The sequence below is a fragment of the Ranitomeya variabilis genome, chromosome 2 (assembly GCF_051348905.1).
Source record: "Ranitomeya variabilis isolate aRanVar5 chromosome 2, aRanVar5.hap1, whole genome shotgun sequence".
In the NCBI taxonomy this organism is placed as follows: domain Eukaryota; kingdom Metazoa; phylum Chordata; class Amphibia; order Anura; family Dendrobatidae; genus Ranitomeya; species Ranitomeya variabilis.
The window spans coordinates 887,358,922-887,377,875 of record NC_135233.1 but is presented as its reverse complement, the minus strand read 5'-3'; the positions used below and the strand labels follow the sequence as shown (position 1 = coordinate 887,377,875).

Below are 18,954 nucleotides of genomic sequence, written 5' to 3'. Positions count from 1 at the left end.
TCACAGGGGTGCACTATTAGATTAATTCACAGTGTATGGGAAAAAGTTAAACTCATTAGGGGGGTGAGTGGGTTCACCAGATTCTCGCCTATTTGGGACAACATATATTTACCAGAATTCAGGCAGAGCGAGGGTTTTCACTCTTGGTCTGCAGCAGGTATTAAACGGTTGGGGCAGCTGATAAGTCAGAGCAGACTTAAAACTTTTGAGGAGTTGCAGGAACAATTTCAGTTGCCACGGTCTGAATTGTTCCAGTATAATCGTATCTCTCATGCTTATCAGGCACAGAATAAGAGGGGAGCCATAGTGGTACACATTGATCTCATGATCGACTACATCCTTAAGAATAGCTGCACGAAGGGGGTGATTTCAGAAACATATGGGTTTCTGCTTTTTTCTTTCCTGGAAAAACATCCCATCCGAGCTAAAGGGAAATGGGAAGCTGAATTGGGAATGATTGATAATGATAGATGGGAATCGATCCTAGAATATGTGCCCAAGATATCAATGAGTGAACCTGGCAGGCTATCACAGTTATTCGTAATCCATAGGGCCTATAGAACCCCTAACAGGTTGTTCAAGGCTGGGCTTAGGCAAAACTCGGAATGCCCTCGGTGCTCACAATCCGAAGCGGGGATATTGCATATGATGTGGCGGTGCCCTAGACTGTCCTCCTTCTGGATAGTTGTCTTAAATCGTATTGAACTGGTGTATGGATGTTCTGTCCCTAGGAATCCACTGACTTGCATATTGGGATATGTGGAGGAAATTGTTACGGACAACATGTTTAAAATAGTTATTGCACGATTGTTATTCATTGCTAGGAAATTGATCGCCAAATTTTGGATTAGAGAGGAACCTCCAACAAGGAGAGACTTTCTTCAGCAAACGGAGCATATACTTACATTGGAGAAAAGTATCTACACCAAAAGGAATAAGCTGGACATCTTCCACAAGCTGTGGCAACCGTGGATTGACTTGAATTAGGATGATAAATGAGACTATAGGGAGCCTAGTATTCAATGGAAATATAATGGATGTTTATTCAAATGATTGTATTATGATGGGAATTGGGGTGGCTTTGGCTGAGGTCTCTGGGGGTTGGGCGGGATGGGGGGGCTCTGGGTTGGGGGTAAAAAGTTATCTATAAATGTTTAATGTAACATGGTCATGAGAAATATTCTGATTGTTTTATTCTTTGCCGATAATAAAAATCTATCTGATAAAAAAAAAAAAAAAATGATAAAAAAAAAAAATCAAACCTACACGTATTTGGTATCGCAGAGTTCAGAATCGCCCGACCTATCAATAAAAAAAAGTATTAACTTGATCGCTAAACAGCGTAGCGAAAAAAAAATTCGAAACGCCAGAATTACGTTTTTTTTGGTCGCCGCGACATTGCATTAAAATGCAATAACGGGCGATCAAAAGAACGTATCTGCACAAAAGTGATATTATTAAAAAACGTCAGCTCAGCACGCAAAAAATAAGCCCTCACCCGACCCCAGATCACGAAAAATGGAGACGCTTCTGGTATCGGAAAATGGCACTTTTTTTTTTTTTTTTTTTTTTAAAGCAAAGTTTTGAATTTTTTTTCACTACTTGGATAAAAAATAACCTAGTCATGTTAGGTGTCTATGAACTCGTAAAGACCTAGAGAATCACAATGGCAGGTTAGTTTTAGCATTTAGTGAACCTAGCAAAAAAAGCCAAACAAAAAACAAGTGTGGGATTGCACTTTTTTTGCAATCTCACCGCACTTGGAATTTTTTTCCCGTTTTCTAGTAAAAGACATGGTAAAACCAATGGTGTCGTTCAAAAGTACAACTCGTCCCGCAAAAAATAAGCCCTCACATATCCATATTGACGGAAAAATAAAAAAAGTTATGGCTCTGGGAAGGAGGGAAGTGAAAAACGAAAACGCAAAAACGAAAAAGGGCCGCGACTTGAAGGGGTTAAAAAGGGTCATATTTTACGAGCAGACCTCCTTAAGAAAATATCTGGTATTGAGACTATAAGCAATAGATTAATGAGAGTCTCCACTATTATGGGTCACCGTGCTCCTGGAGAGCTGTGCTGGTACTGCGGCCTATTACCCTCACTGATCAGACATGGATGGCCTATGCAAAGTTTCATGTATCACAGTAAGCGCTCATTCTTCCTCTAGTGCTGACTACCAGGAGGAAGCATGTTATCTGGCATCTATTATGCTCCTAAAAGGAAGACATTTTGCAATAAAAGCTATACATATTTGTTAGGAGTCTAAAACCGCCTACTTACATTGTACTGCTGCAAGCAATACTTCAATTTTGTAAGCGCTGCTTGTCGATCTTTAGCCCACACGACTAATTTGGCAATCATCGGATCGTAGTGCACAGAGACTTCATCACCTTTCATTTGTGAACACACAGAACATTGAGGTATAAGATAAAGAGAAGTGAACTTACAGGAGCAAAAACTGTACAACTGGCAAAACATCCACTATTTCATGTCGTGTTAATTGTCATAAAGTAAATGCATTGTAATAATTTGTGATCAGCAGTAATAGCTGCAGACATACATCATGGATATCCCACCATTACAACATCTGCATGGAGTCTGTATGTTCTCCCCGTGTTTGTGTGGGTTTCCTCCGGGTTCTCCGGTTTCCTCCCACACTCCAAGGACACACTGATAGGGAATCTAGACTGTGAGCCCCAATGGGGACAGTGATCATGATATCTGTAAAGCTTTGTGGAATTAATGGCGCTATATCAGGGAGTAAAAAAATAAATAAAAACAAAATATCATGCACGTTGGATAAGCCATCAATGACTTATCTTTGAGAAGGGGGTGTCAGACCTCCACTAATCAGCAGAAGAGGCTATCTCATTGTAATATGTGGCACAGCGCCGCTCTTGTACACATGGCTGTGTGTGGTACTGCAAACTAGCCTCAATCGCCTGAACAGGACATAGATGGTGCTGTCAGTCTCGGCAGGTCTGCTGATCGGGCTGGTTGTGCCCTCAGAGACAACACACTGAGGGATTATCCTAACAATTACGATCAATCCTAGGTCATAATACTTTAAACCCATGCACATAAAGTAGAATACAGAAGTATTAATTCAGACAATCACCTTGTCGTACTCCAGTCTCAATACGGGTAGAAATGTCTGCTTGTGGAGTAGAGAGATGGAGGAGGGGGCCAGCCCCTGGCATAAAGTTATTATTAGGGTCTTCAGCATATATTCTAGCCTCAAATGCATGACCATTCAGGGCGATTTCATCCTGAGTCATGGGAATCCTTTCCCCAGCCGCTACCTGCAAAAGCCGGACTAATATCAAATGTATTTAAAAACATCATATACAATTATTGTACTTGATCCTGTATAATAGAAAATGCTTTCTGGTTTTCGACAAGGATAAAGAGATAAATTGTACACCCCACTAACTGACAACAGTGGTATTCATATCCTGGTAATGGGTTGCTCTTCACCTCTCGCTAGTTAAATGGAACTTCTATAATCTGTTACACTATACACTCACTGGCCACTTTATTAGGTACACCTGTCCAACTTCTTGTTAACACTCAATTTCTAATCAGCCAATCACATGGCGGCAACTCAGTGCATTTAGGCATGTAGACATGGTCAAGACAATCTCCTGCAGTTCAAACCGAGCATCAGTATGGGGAAGAAAGGTGATTTGAGTGCCTTTGAACGTGGCATGGTTGTTGGTGCCAGAAGGGCTGGTCTGAGTATTTCAGAAACTGCTGATCTACTGGGATTTTCACGCACAACCATCTCTAGGGTTTACTGAGAATGGTCCGAAAAAGAAAAAAAATCCAGTGAGCGGCAGTTCTGTGGGCGGAAATGCCTTGTTGATGCCAGAGGTCAGAGGAGAATGGGCAGACTGGTTCGAGCTGATAGAAAGGCAACAGTGACTCAAATCGCCACCCGTTACAACCAAGGTAGGCCTAAGAGCATCTCTGAACGCACAGTGCGTCGAACTTTGAGGCAGATGGGCTACAGCAGCAGAAGACCACACCGGGTACCACTCCTTTCAGCTAAGAACAGGAAACTGAGGCTACAATTTGTACAAGCTCATCGAAATTGGACAGTAGAAGATTGGAAAAACGTTGCTTGGTCTGATGAGTCTCGATTTCTGCTGCGACATTCGGATGGTAGGGTCAGAATTTGGCGTAAACAACATGAAAGCATGGATCCATCCTGCCTTGTATGGAGCATCTTTGGGATGTGCAGCCGACAAATCTGCGGCAACTGTGTGATGCCATCATGTCAATATGGACCAAAATCTCTGAGGAATGCTTCCAGCACCTTGTTGAATCTATGCCACGAAGAATTGAGGCAGTTCTGAAGGCAAAAGGGGGTCCAACCCGTTACTAGCATGGTGTACCTAATAAAGTGGCCGGTGAGTGTATATTACACAAATTACCGTCAGCTCAGAAAATTGCTCCATTTCCGACCATACCACCGATCGGTTGATTGGGGCTTCTACGTGGGCCCTAAATATCAACGTAGTAGGAAACAGAGAACACACTACGGACAATATGCAGACTGCATATGGACCAAACAAGCCTATTCCCTTTTCATGCAGGCTTCCCCACCCTCCCCCCTATGTACATTTATGAACTTTTCACATTGAGTCTCTAAGATGGATTCTGTTTTAGTGATGAGCAAATATGCTTGGATAAGGTGTTATCTGAGCATGCTCATGTGCTTACAGAGTGTCTTTGGTGTGCTCGAATAATATGTTTGGGTCCCCGCGGCTGCATGTCTGGCAGTTTTTAATCTCTGCATGTGTTGCGGCAATCCCTGCATGTGTTGCGGCTGTTGAACAGCTGTTAAACATGCATCCGTGGGGACTTGGAACATATTTTTCGAGCATGCCGAAGACACTCGGTTAGCACCCAAGCATGCTCTGATAACACCTTATCCAAGCACATTCGCTCATCACTAATTCTGTTGCTTTTTTACTTATACTGCACAGAAATGTTTTCAGTTTTTAAGCACACATGTAGAAAGAGACTACATTTTTGCAATCATTGCTACATTGATCAAAGGACATGGACTAGCTTGTCAGATAATTGCTGTAGATATATATAAAAAATAAAAAGAGTGCAATGCTATGCAAAAAGGGTTGACGTCCACCAGTATAAACCTGCTCACAACCTCATCTTTGCTTTTTCTATCTACGGTGGGCCGTAGCAAACAGTTGTACTAGTATAGAGCAATGCATGAATGCTATATATTTACAAAAAAATACCCCACAAAACACAATACAGTATTTACGCCATAAATTAAAAAAAATAAATAAATAAAATAGGCACATATGCCTCACCCGCAGTTGCCACTCTACAAGGTCAGTGCCAGTGATCATCTCCGTGACTGGGTGCTCCACTTGTAGACGTGTGTTCATCTCCATGAAGTAGAAATTGTGATCTGAATCCATAATAAATTCGACGGTTCCTAAAAAACACAATTGTGATGCAACTGGAATGTAAGCGGGAAAATAATCTAATCATCATGTATTTTTTGTCAAGGATTTATGGTAAGAGCAAAGAGTCTCCTTGTAAAGAGGTGTGAAGACTGAAGGGAGAGTATACATTGAAATCCCATCCTTTATTCATTTCGGGCACCGCTAATTTGGTATGGGCACGAATGAGGGAGGGTGTGGGTCCTTCATTTGCCAGGGAGTGGTGGTTGTCAGCTGTATATGCCAAATCCCATGGCAGTGACTAAAGTTTGGCCACCTAGTAATTTATTTCTATTTGTATATATAAATCCACTTTAAAGTGTTTCTAAACTTGTCAACATTGAGGGACAATCACTAGATCATCACAGTGTGATCAAAGCAGTTTTATACACCGGGTCTCTCATGAATGTGATTTGTCTGGTATTGGCTAAGCCTATTCACTAAGAGGCACCAAATCTAGTACAAGTAAATAGGGACCACAGCGCTCCAGCAGGAACAATGGCCTACTGAAGGTAAGACTAACAAAACCCACCAATATTAACAAACAACTATTGTTCAATTACCCTGCCTCCCAAGATGACAGACAATCACAAACATCAACTCAAAAGTCAATACCCAGGCTCGTACGAACAATAGTCTGTGTTTCTTGACCAACCAAAGAAAAACACAAATTCGAAAGTCAAAATAAAGATAATATCCTATGTTTCTGGGCCTCCGGAATTTACATCTGGGTAATTAAGATTAAATGCTGTGTCGTCACGCCACTTATGAGATATACTTACTTTGGTAGTAATATACTTAAAAGGGTTTTTCTTGCTGAAAAGAAAAATAGTTGCATGGTCCAGGGTGAATAAATTCTGCGCAAGTGGGCTGTCAGAACTGCATGTATGCGATCACATGCCAACTAGACTCTTATCTGCTTTTCTCATGAAAATACTGAGAGAAGCACAGGAGTCTAGTCAACATGTGCCTGCAAGTATGCAAATCACATGCATGCAGTCAGATGACCGCTCACTCATATGGGGAATACAGGGGACTTGTGAAAGAGCATTGCACACTGTCCCGATTGAAGACTTTAGACAGGAAAGCCCCCTTTAAAGACATACCTGCACCCACATAGTTAACGGCTTTTGCAGCTCTCACAGCAGCTTCTCCAAGTTTCCTCCTCACCTCAGGACTAATTCCAGGCTAGAGAGATGGAAATGCAGATACCGTACATTAATTTTCCTTTATAGCGAAGATTATACACTCTCCATGTGCACAGACTTAAAGGATTATGTTAATTAGGACCCTACTGATACTGCAGTTATGGTTGTGTTAGGTCAGGTTTATCCTGATTGTAGTATATGCTAGTAGAAGACCTTGTTCTTTCCAAGTGAAATGAAACCTGACAAATCAATGATATCACTCAAACCCCATTAGGCTCTGCCTTATACATCAAGGACCTTTTCAATTGTTATAATGGTAACCAAGTTTAACAAACTTATTTTTCCACCTTTGTATCAATAGGACTGAACGTTTATTGTAGTACTTATTCTATTTACACCAATAGTTCCCCAACACGTGATAATCTATATGTTAAGATATGTCAAGAAGTGTTTATTCATAGAACTTGTTATCTATGGCTCAATTCTGAAGTTTCCTGGAATCAGGAGAATAACCGACTTACCCCAGGCGCCTCCTCAATGATTTTTTGGTGTCTTCTTTGTACACTGCAGTCCCGCTCAAACAGATAGACTGCATTTCCATGTTGGTCACCAAACACTTGGACTTCGACATGTCTGGGAATTGCAAAAAGATAAGACCAATATAGAAAACATTCAGCTTAACAACAGCAGAACAGCGGTTGTACACAGGCAAGGGGACATTAACTCATCCATGGATTCCTGCCTTTATAGATTTCAGAGTTGCCGTTTCGTCACTCCGAAAGCATATTTAATGGATATTTAATCAACTCGCCACTTAGCTGAATCTACCAATTTTATTATTTCAATCAAAAAATACTTATTGGGTATAATGGCTCCATCGACTTAATTTCCAATGAGTCCATTTTCTGACTTAAACCAGGAGGATACGAGTCAAACTCAGGCCTGCATTTGGAGGGCAGACTGGTATAGTGCAGCTCCATTTGGTCCAATAAAGTTCATCTTACTATTCCATACAAAGCGAAGATTTGGGTCAATTGGTGGTTTATCAGTTTTTATCTACCTGTAACAGCCTTCAGAGTGCCTTGGGGATACATTGTGCCATACCAGGCTGCGTTCCCCCTCCGGAATGTCCTTAGGGCCATTTCTACCCCGGGGATACAGAGCACCATACCAGGCAGTGTTCCCCTGTCTGAGATGCTCTGCCAGCTTAGATTCCTGGGAAACACCTTGCCAGAAGTGATACCTGCTGCTTCGTCACTCTTAATTCCGCTGGGACCGATCGCCCCAGGTAACCGTTGCATCATACTGGCAAGTCCACCTCGCACCGCCTTTAGGTTAGCAGACCGGTACAGTGCTGTTCAACCCGACACAATCAAGTTCATCTTCTCATTCCATACCAGGAGGGTAGACTGTGGTATTTAGAGTTGAATCACTTAGTGTCCAGACCTTTTTGAAACTAGGAATCCTAGCTGGGCTTACGGTGCTTTTATCCAGCTTTTAGCAGCCATGTCCATCTTGCACCTCCAACCAGGAGGGTGAGCTGAACTGTCTTAGCAGTCCATCTTATGACATCAGATCGGGAAGATTGAATGGACTTATACTGATTTTGTTTAGCTTAGCCAAGCCAAAGCTAGAAATCCTACTAGAAAGATAACCTGGAACCAATTTAGATGCCAACCAATTCAAGTTATGACTCCCCCCCAAAGATTAACTATACTTACAATGATTTCATTTGACGTCTCACAACTGTGCCAAATTCCATCAAGAAGGATAACTGGGATCTTGATGTTAAATGCAGACCAGTTCTATATGCTATCCAAGTATGAGGGATTGATTGGAAATCTGTTGAACTCACCAGTTACCGCAGGACTACAAGTTGTTAAGGCCCCTCCCTGTTGTTTAGTAGAATCACCACAGACAAACAGCATTATCCGGAAGCCATCCTTACCAATATCAGCAGTATTGCTAAGTAAAGGGTAGTGAAACATTAGGACAGGAGTGAAAACAGACCTAAAAGCCCCAAGTCGGCTGGCTAACCAGGTAAAAGCCACAGCCCCCAAAGTTGTACATATCATTGAAAGTCATACTCCACCAAAGACCCCTTCAAGACACGCTGAGAGGCAGAAACAGCCGAAGAAAATCCTAGACCCAAGGTGACAGATTATTCCACAACTGTGAAGCGCCCTAAACCCTTCAGGCAGACCAAACATGAGACATAAGGTGGTATATCCACCATGAGACATAATGCCAGACTTCAAGTGGCAGGCTCAACACCAGAAATGAGGTGGCACGGCACCATAACACATGAGGTCATACCCCAAGCAACCAGCCCCACAGATGACAAAAGTCCCTGCTTGAGTCAACAAGCCCAACACGCAAGTTCTGGGTCAAAACCTGAGGAGGCAGGCTCAACACGCAAGCCACTAAGCCAGACCTGAGGCGGCAGGGCCAACACGCAAGCCACAAAATCACACCTGAGGCGGCAGGGTCAACACGCAAGCCACAAAGCCAGACCTGAGGCGGCAGGGTCAACACGCAAGCCACAAAGCCAGACCTGAGGCGGCAGAGTCAACACGCAAGCCACAAAGCCAGACCTGAGGCGGCAGGGTCAACACGCAAGCCACAAAGCCAGACCTGAGGCGGCAGGGTCAACACGCAAGCCACAAAGCCAGACCTGAGGCGGCAGGGTCAACACGCAAGCCACAAAGCCAGACCCGAGGCGGCAGGGTCAACACGCAAGCCACAAAGCCATACCTGAGGCGGCAGGGTCAACACGCAAGCCACAAAGCCAGACCTGAGGCGGCAGGGTCAACACGCAAGCCACAAAGCCAGACCTGAGGTGGCAGGGTCAACATGCAAGCCACAAAGCCAGACCTGAGGCGACACGGTCAACATGCAAGTCACAAAGCCAGACATGAGGCAGCAGCAGGTTCAATACACAAGCCATGAATCGATGCAGGCTCTAAGCCACACCACACATGCCCAGGATGCAAGCTACACACACAGGCTGCAAGCCCCGAACCCGGGCTACAAGCCACACACTCAGGTCAAGACATGTGAGAATCACTAGGACGCTGGGTTACTGAAACACAAGGCCCTAGACCATACACCAAACAGAGAGGTCCTGAACCAATAAATGTAGTTCCTTCCAGACTGATGTTAGCATTTCAGTGCCAAACTTGGCCCCTGTACTCACTGCCATTGTTACTAGAGGTTGCTATAGAACCAACCATGATGTTCCATGATTCATGTGTTTAAGGCTCCTACATTCAAAGGACAGGAAACCACATTTAAGAAGGAAGTGGGAGTTGCCTTTTTAATTTTGTTCTCTTGGCTTCCTGTCCAGTAATAGGGGCGGATCCTACTCTCTCAGGTGACGTTATGGGTGAGGGGGAAAAAAAGGTACTCTCTACTGAGCGTATGTTTGGCCAACATCTATCTTGTGTGTATGACCAACATAACACATTTTAAACACACTTTCACATAGTTTGCAAGTCAGGTAAGCCAAAAACAGTTGCATATTCACACTTATGAAAGATGAGCAGTTCAAATGTTGCTAACAAACATTAAAAACATTCAAACATATTTAAACCTAAGGGTACGCATCTATCGGAATAGAATAGCCTGGGCATTTCAGTAACTCATTCCTTTCTCATGACATGTTCAAACAAGAGATACAGACATCCATTTGTAGTACAGGTTATGTGCATCGAGTCTGCACCACAAAGATAACGTAATGCACCTGAATGTTGTAAAAACGACAGAAACATTAAGGGTATGTTCACACGTTCCTGATTTCAATCCTTTTTTTTGAGGACTAAAACCGCAGCTCTTGGCAGAAAACGCAGGTGCGTTTTTGGTGCGTTTTTTGATGCGGTTTTTGATGCGGTTTTTTATGCAGTTTTCTCTGCAGATTGTCTGTGTTTGACACAAATAAAGCTTTAACTGCAGTGGGGGGGGAAAAAAAAAAAGAAATGATGTCATTTCCTTGTCCAACCCTTTTCTTCTTCCATCCTCCATTTTGGGACTAAACACCAAAATGAGTTGGACGTGTTTTGAATGACAGCGCTCCGCAGAGTGCTGAGCGTAGGCCAGATCACAGCCCGCGGATCCAGCTCTATCCAGCTATTTAAGTCTACATTCACATTTGCGGTCTGCGCCGCAGCGTCGGGCGCCGCAGCGTCGCCGCATGCGTCATGCACCCCTATATTTAACATGGGGGCAAATGGACATGCGTCGCACTTGCGTTTTGCGCCGCATGCGTCACTGCAGCGCACGCATCCGGGCGCAGAGGACGCAGCAAGTTGCATTTTTGCTGCGTCCAAAATCAATCAAAAAAAGGACGCATGCGGCGCAAAACGCAGCGTTGTGCATGCGTTTTGCTGCGTTTGTTTGCGTTGTGTGTTGCAGCGCCGACGCTGCGGCGCACAACGCAAATGTGAACATAGCCTAAGTGCCACGTATTTAAGTGCCACGTATTTAAGTGCCACGTATTTAAGTGCCACGTATTTAAGTGCCACGTATTTAAGTGCCACGTATTTAAGTGCCACGTATTTAAGTGCCACGTATTTAAGTGCCACGTATTTAAGTGCCACGTATTTAAGTGCCACGTATTTCAGTGCCACGTATTTCAGTGCCACGTATTTCAGTGCCACGTATTTCAGTGCCACGTATTTCAGTGCCACGTATTTCAGTGCCACGTATTTCAGTGCCACGTATTTCAGTGCCACGTATCACGTAATTCAGTGCCACGTATTTCAGTGCCACGTATCACGTAATTCAGTGCCACGTATTTCAGTGCCACGTGCCACGTATTTCAGTGCCACGTATTTCAGTGCCACGTATTTCAGTGCCACGTATTTCAGTGCCACGTATTTCAGTGCCACGTATTTCAGTGCCACGTATTTCAGTGCCACGTATCACGTATTTCAGTGCCACGTATTTCAGTGCCACATATTTCAGTGCCACGTATTTCAGTGCCACGTATTTCAGTGCCACGTATTTCAGTGCCACGTATTTCAGTGCCACGTATTTCAGTGCCACGTATTTCAGTGCCACGTATTTCAGTGCCACGTATTTCAGTGTCACGTATTTCAGTGCCACGTATTTCAGTGCCACGTATTTCAGTGCCACGTATTTCAGTGCCACGTATTTAAGTGCCACGTATCACGTATTTCAGTGCCACGTATCACGTATTTAAGTGCCATGTATTTAAGTGCCACGTATTTAAGTGCCACGTATTTAAGTGCCACGTATTTCAGTGCCACGTATTTAAGTGCCACGTACTTAAGTGCCACGTATCACGTATTTCAGTGCCACGTGCCACGTATCACACATATATATAACGTATAACACACTGACAGGAGCCATAGTTCCTGTCGGTGTGTCACTGCGCATGCGCGAGCGAGTTTACCGGCGGTCATTGACCCCGGCACTCTCGCTTAACGGCAGTGCTGCGTGGGAAAGTTCAACGCAGCTGTACTGCTGTTAACCGAGACGCCGGAGCCATTGAACTCCGGAACAGTACGCGATCCACTGCCAGGAGCTTCGCTCCTGGCAGTGTATCGCCGGAGAGCAGCCGATCGGCGTGGGACACTCGTTTTATGGATTCTGCGGACAGGGAGTATGGATTTGATTTTTTATTTTGGGATTTTATCTAGGGGATCGAGGGCTTCGCCTACCAGTGTGCTGTTGGTGAGTATATACTCTGTGTTATGTGTTGTATGTACTGTACTGTGTGTCATGTATGTGTATTGTGTGTAGGTGTTTTGTGTAACTTTACAATTGTGCTAAGTCGCCGGACACAGGGACAACTCTCCCATCCTAATACCGGATGGGAGTAGTAGTCCCATACGGCGACTTAGCACAATGGTGGCACTAGCGTCGCATGGGGGGACACGGACACACACACACACACACACACACACACACATACACCAAATCAATCAAACGGCCGACACGATCCCCATGCGACGGTACGCCTCCATGTCTCTCCGCCCACGCACTTCCGCCGACGCACTTCCGGCCGCTTCCCCGCACTTCCTGCTGCAGCGGTTCTGCACCACAAACCGCAATAAAACCCGCAGATATATTTTTGATCTGCGGGTTTTACTGCGGGTTTGACCTCACAATGGAGGTCTATGGGTGCAGAACCGCTGCAGTTCTGCACAAAGAAGTGACATGCTCCTTTTTTCCCGCAGCTATTCAGCGCGGCTTTTTTTTGGAAATTCAGGACCGTGTGCACAGTGGTTCCCGTTTTCCATAGGGTACATTGTACTGTACCCTGCATGGACAAAAGCTGCGGAACCGCAGCGGCAAAACCTCTGCGGTTCCGCGGTAAAAAACGCACTGTGTGAACATGGCCTAACAGACACATATATCCAAAATCAAGCAGACGCAGATATCCAAGACACAGGAAGAGAAAAAAAAAAATCAGATTTATTAACCCCTTAGTGATGGGGCCAATTTTTTTAAATTCTGACCAATGTCACTTTATGTGGTGATAACTCTGGAACACTTCAACAAATCCCATAGAATTTCAGATTGTTTTTTCGTGGCACATTATAATTTAGGATAATGGTAAATTTAGGTTGATTTTTTTTTTTTTTTTATAAAAAAATACAAAACATATCAGAAACTTGACAAAAATGTAAAAAAAAAATTGCAATTTTCAAACTTTGAATGATTATCCCTTTAATCCAGATAGTCATACCACAGAAAAACATTAATAAATAACATTTCCCACATGTGTGCTTTACATCAGCACCATATTTAAAAAGCTAATTTATTTTGTTAGCCTTTTAGGAGATTTAAAAATGTAGCAGTAATTTTTCATTTTTTTTTTTCAAGGAAATTTACAAAATTTATTTTTTTGAGGGACCTATCCATGTTTGAAGGGACTTTGGGGTGCTCTATATTGGAAAAGCCCAAACGTGATACCATTTAAAAACAGCACCCCCTGACATATTGAAAACTTCTGTCAGATAGTTTATTAACCCTTCAGATGATTTTCAGGAATTAATGCAAAGTGGTATAGCAGGAATGAAAAAGTCTATTTTTACCACCTAAATGTCGCTAATAGTGATGAGTGAATATACTCGTTACTCGAGATTTCTCGAGCATGCTGGGGGGGTTCTCCGAGTATTTTTTAGTGCTCGGAGATTTAGTTTTTCTTGCTGCAGCTGATTGATTTACATCTGTTAGCCAGCATAAGTACATGTGGGGATTCCCTAGCAACCAGGCAACCCCCACATGTACTTATGCTGGCTATCAGATGTAAATCATTCAGCTGCGGCAAGAAAAACTAAATCTCCGAGCACTAAAAAATACTCGGAGGACCCCCGAGCGTGCTAGAGAACTCTCGAGTAACGAGTATATTTGCTCATCACTAGTCGCTAACTTCTGAACTGACTGCTATAGCCGGGAGACTCTAAATCCACTATTTGGCCATGAATTGCTATGGCAAACATCAGGACCACACAATCATGATCTTGGTGTGTCAATTACATTAAAGCGGAGACCCCACAATCTATTAACCATTTATTTGATGTAGTCACTTTTGACAGCAGCAACCAAGGGGTTAAACAGATATGGACGGTGTCAACACTGATCGTTTGTGACACAGCAAGTTGTCAGCCATAGTGGACAGCTGCTGGATTATCACCTGTATGGGGACGATATTCTCATATCTCAGGTCAGTAAAAAGAGGTATTGGCTGACATTAAGGGGTTAAAGCAATTTTGCAAGAATTCTGGTTTAAATTGCTTTGAAAAGTCACAACATTTTTCACAACTTGGAGTTGTACAAAATTGTTGTGACTTTTGGTGTTTTCACACCAGCTTCTCCCAGCTCTGCAAAAATGCGTGACGTTCCCTATACCCTGTATCTTACTCCAGTCTAGTGATGGATTAGGGAATCGGTCACAAAAAAATGCTATTAACCTGCAGATATGGGATTAACCTGCCTGGCACCCGCACTTAGCCGAACGCTGTGGGGACAAAATTAACTTTATTCCCCACTGCCACGTTCAGGTTTTAGTCCCAGGGGCAGCGCCGGCGCAGGTTCAGTCCCTACTCTGAGAATACAGAACAGTAGGTAACATCACCCCCGGCCCTGACTGACATTGGCTGTGCATTGGGGCAGGCTAAGTGCGGGTGCCGGGATGGTTAATAACACTATTAGGGTATGTGCACAAGTTCAGGTTTTTTCGCTTTTTTTCGCGATAAAAACGCTATAAAAACTCATTAAAAACGCATACATTATGCATCCTATCATTTAGAATGTATTCTGCATGTTTTGTGCACATGGTGCGTTTTTTCCGTGAAAAAAAACGCATCGCAGTAAAAAAAAGCAGCATGTTCATTAATTTTGCGGATTTTCTGCGTTTTTCCCGCAATTCTATGCATTTGGAAAAAACGCATGAAAAAACGCACAAAAAACGAGTCAAAAAACGCATGCAGATTTCTGGCAGAAATGTCCGGTTTTTGTCAGGAAAATTTCTGCTAGAAATCCTGACGTGTGCACATAGCCTTAATCTGAACATTAACCCTATATCTGCAGGTTAATAGCGTATTTTCTGATGGCAGATTCCCTTTAACCCCTTTCTGACCTCGGACGGGATAGTACGTCTGAGGTCAGAAGCCCCGCTTTGATGCGGGCTCCGGCGGTGAGCCCGCATCAAAGCCGGGACATGTCAGCTGTTTTGAACAGCTGACATGTGCCCATAATAGGCGCGGGCAGAATTGCGATCCGCCGGCGCCTATTAACTAGTTAAATGCCGCTGTCAAACGCAGACAGCCGCATTTAACTGGCGCTTCCGGCCGGGAATGAGCGCATCGCCGACCCCCGTCACATGATAGGAGGTCGGCGATGCTTCTACATTGTAACCATAGGAGGTCCTTGAGACCTCTATGGCTACTGATCCCCGGTAGCTGTGAGCGCCACCCTGTGGTCGGCGCTCACAGCACACCTGCAATTCTGCTGCATAGCAGCGAACATAAGATCGCTGCTATGTAGCAGAGGCGATCGAGTTGTGCCAGCTTCTAGCCTCCCATGGAGGCTATTGAAGCATGGCAAAAGTAAAAAAAAAAAAAAGATTAAAAAAAAGTGAAAAAAAAAAAAAAAAAATATATATATATATATATATATAAAAAAGTTTGAATCACCCCCTTTTCGCCCCAATCAAAATAAATCAATAATAATAAAAAAAAAATCAAACCTACACATATTTGGTATCGCCGCGTTCAGAATCGCCCGATCTATCAATAAAAAAAGCATTAACCTGATCGCTAAACAGCGTAGCGAGAAAAAAATTCAAAACGCCAGAATTACGTTTTTTTGGTCGCCGTGACATTGCATTAAAATGCAATAACGGGCGATCAAAAGAACGTATCTGCACCGAAATGGTATCATTAAAAACGCCAGCTCGGCACGCAAAAAATAAGCCCTCAACCGACCCTAGATCATGAAAAATGGAGAAGCTACGAGTATCGGAAAATGGCGCAATTTTTTATTTTTTTTAGCAAAATTTGGAATTTTTTTTTACCACTTACGGTAGATAAAAAATAACAGCCATGTTTGGTGTCTATGAACACGTAATGACCTGGAGAATCATAATGGCAGGTCAGTTTTAGCATTTAGTGAACCTAGCAAAAAAGCCAAACAAAAAGTCGTAGTTACTCACCGATAACGGTGTTTCTCAGAGCCCATAACAGCACTACCAGAGAGATGGAATCCGCCCTTCAGGGACAGGAAACCTACAGGATAAAAGGGCGGTACCTCTCTCCTGCCTCAGTTTAGTTTACAGAGCATCAGAGGTCCTCCAGGTTAGTGACAACAAGAAATACACATATATTTTTAGTAAAATACTTATGAAGATTACACCGTGTCTAAATGAAAACACACACTTCGTATAATAAAGTGCTCACCGCACACGTGATAAGGGGGGGAATAAGCAGGTGCTGTCATGGGCTCTGAGAAACACCGTTATCGGTGAGTAACTACGACTTTCTCAGTCGCCCATGACAGCACTACCAGAGAGAATTGCAGAGATTATTGCTTTAGGGAGGGACCACAGCCTGCAAGACCCTTCTTCCGAAGGTTAAGTCCGACGAAGAGGCTAAGTCTAAGCGATAGTGCCTAAAGAAGGTTGAAGGTGTTGACCAGGTGGCCGCTTTACAGATTTTATCTATTGGTACCTCCGACCTTTCGGCCCAGGAGGTTGCCATAGCCCTTGTAGAGTGTGCCTTGAGTCCTTCAGGAACTGCGTTCCCCGTGGACGAGTATACCAAGGCTATCGCATCAGTGACCCAACGAGCTATAGTGCTTTTGGAGGCTTTGAGTCCTTTTCTAGGCCCCTGAAAACAGATAAAAAGACAGCCTTCCTTCCTACACTGACGGGAGGACTCTAAGTAGTGTATTAGACACCTTCTTACGTCTAAGGTGTGGAATTTTTCCTCTTTTTGATTTTTCGGGTTTGGACAGAAGGAAGGAAGGATTATTTCCTGGGATCTATGAAAATTGGAAGCAACTTTGGGTAGATAAGCAGGGTCTGTCCTCAATACTACCCTATCTTCCATAATTTGTGTGAATGGAGGGTTCGCAGATAGGGCCTGAAGGTCACTAATCCTACGGGCAGATGTTAGAGCTGTAAGAAGGGCCATTTTAAGGGATAAGATTTTAAGCGGTATCGAATCTATGGGTTCGAATGGGGGTTCTGTCATAGCTGAAAGAACTAAATTTAAGTCCCAAGATGGAGGGCTTCTGATTTTTATTGGCCTAGAACGTGAAGCGGCTTTAATGAACCTTGCTACCCATGGGTTAGTGGCAACACTATGATTGTATAACGCCCCTAAGGCCGCTACTTGCACCTTTAAGGTGCTCACTGAGAGGCCCATATCCAAGCCTTTCTGTAGGAACTCTAATATTTTGGCTATTGGAACCCCATCTTGTAGTCTTACACCAGAGGTGGACAGGAACTTTTCTTTTTCCAAGTTTTACCATAGATTCTAGTAGTTATTGTGTTCCTACTTTTTAATAGTGTGGAGACTAAATTATCTGAGAATCCTCTTGCCCTTAGCAGTGACCTTTCAAGTTCCACGCTGTCAGGTGTAGATTTGCCGACTGAGGGTGGAACACCGGCCCCTGTGATAGTAGGTCCGGAAGATCCGGAAGAACCCAGGGATCTGTGATAGATAGGATTCTCAGCCAGGAAAACCAGGCCCTTTTGGGCCAGAAGGGTGCTATTAGAATGATTCTCGCCCTGTCCTGTCTTATCTTCCGCAGGACTGCTGGTATAAGTATATAAGGGGGAAAGGCATATGTCAGACCGTGAGTCCAGGGAATCGAGAATGCATCCAGTGTTCTGGGGTTCCCTCTGTGATCTAGAGAACAAAACTGTTTTACTTTCCTGTTCTCTATAGTGGCAAAGAGGTCTATTACTGGGACTCCCCAAATTTTTGTGATCTGATCGAAGACCCCTTGGTTCAGAGCCCACTCCCCCTGTTTTAGCTGGGTACAGCTTAGGAAGTCTGCCTTTTTGTTCGTTACTCCTCTTATGTGTAATGCTGAGAGGGATAGGAAGTGATGTTCGGCTATGGTAAAGATTTGGGAAGTAGTTTCCATCAGGGCTTGGGATCTGGTCCCCCCCTGGTGGTTCAGGTAGGCCACCACTACTTGATTGTCCGAGAAAACCCGGACATGTTGTCCCCGTAGTTTGGGAAGAAAAACTGACAGAGCATGGTTCACTGCACAAAGTTCTTTTTGATTTGAGGATACCTGGTATTCTTGATCTGTCCAGACCCCCAGAGTAACACTGTTTCCCAGGTGAGCTCCCCACCCCGTGGGACTGGCGTCCGTGGTAACTACTTGATGTACATTTATCACCCACGGAACCCCTTTTGACAGATTGTTGGAATCCAGCCACCAGTGTAGGGAACGAATAACGCCTGAACTTAGAGTCATGCGATCTTCCAGGCGTCCCCTCAGTGTAACCTGATTTCTCAGGACATCCCACTGGAGGTCTCTTGTGTGGATCTGAGCCCACTGTACTGCCGGGAGACACGCAGAGAGGGACCCTAGTAGAGACATCGCTCCTCTTAAGGTCATATGAGGATTTGAGCGAGCTCCAGAGACAATGCTTAGTATTTTTTGTTTCTTCAGGTCTGGAAGGCGACATTCCTGTAAAACCGAGTCCAGAGTTAGGCCCAGAAACTCTTGCACCATAGTCGGTTCTAGTTTTGACTTCTGGAGATTTAGGAGCCAACCTAATTCTGTTAGAGTTTTTATCACTCTGGTGCACTGTTGGCGACAATGTTGTGCTGTATCGCTGA

General features: G+C 43.9%; 1 protein-coding gene across 1 annotated transcript in view; it reads right to left on the bottom strand.

The window, feature by feature from the left end:
• MCCC1 (methylcrotonyl-CoA carboxylase subunit 1) overlaps positions 1-18,954 on the bottom strand; it is an 86,650-nt gene that overhangs the window by 33,507 nt on the left and 34,189 nt on the right. Inside the window, exons 8-12 of the mRNA XM_077290430.1 lie at positions 7,147-7,258; positions 6,584-6,665; positions 5,343-5,470; positions 3,119-3,302; positions 2,281-2,390 (exon numbers count right to left, since the gene is read on the bottom strand). Of these exons, the coding sequence (XP_077146545.1) occupies positions 2,281-2,390; positions 3,119-3,302; positions 5,343-5,470; positions 6,584-6,665; positions 7,147-7,258 (616 nt within the window). The remainder of the gene's footprint in view (positions 1-2,280; positions 2,391-3,118; positions 3,303-5,342; positions 5,471-6,583; positions 6,666-7,146; positions 7,259-18,954) is intronic.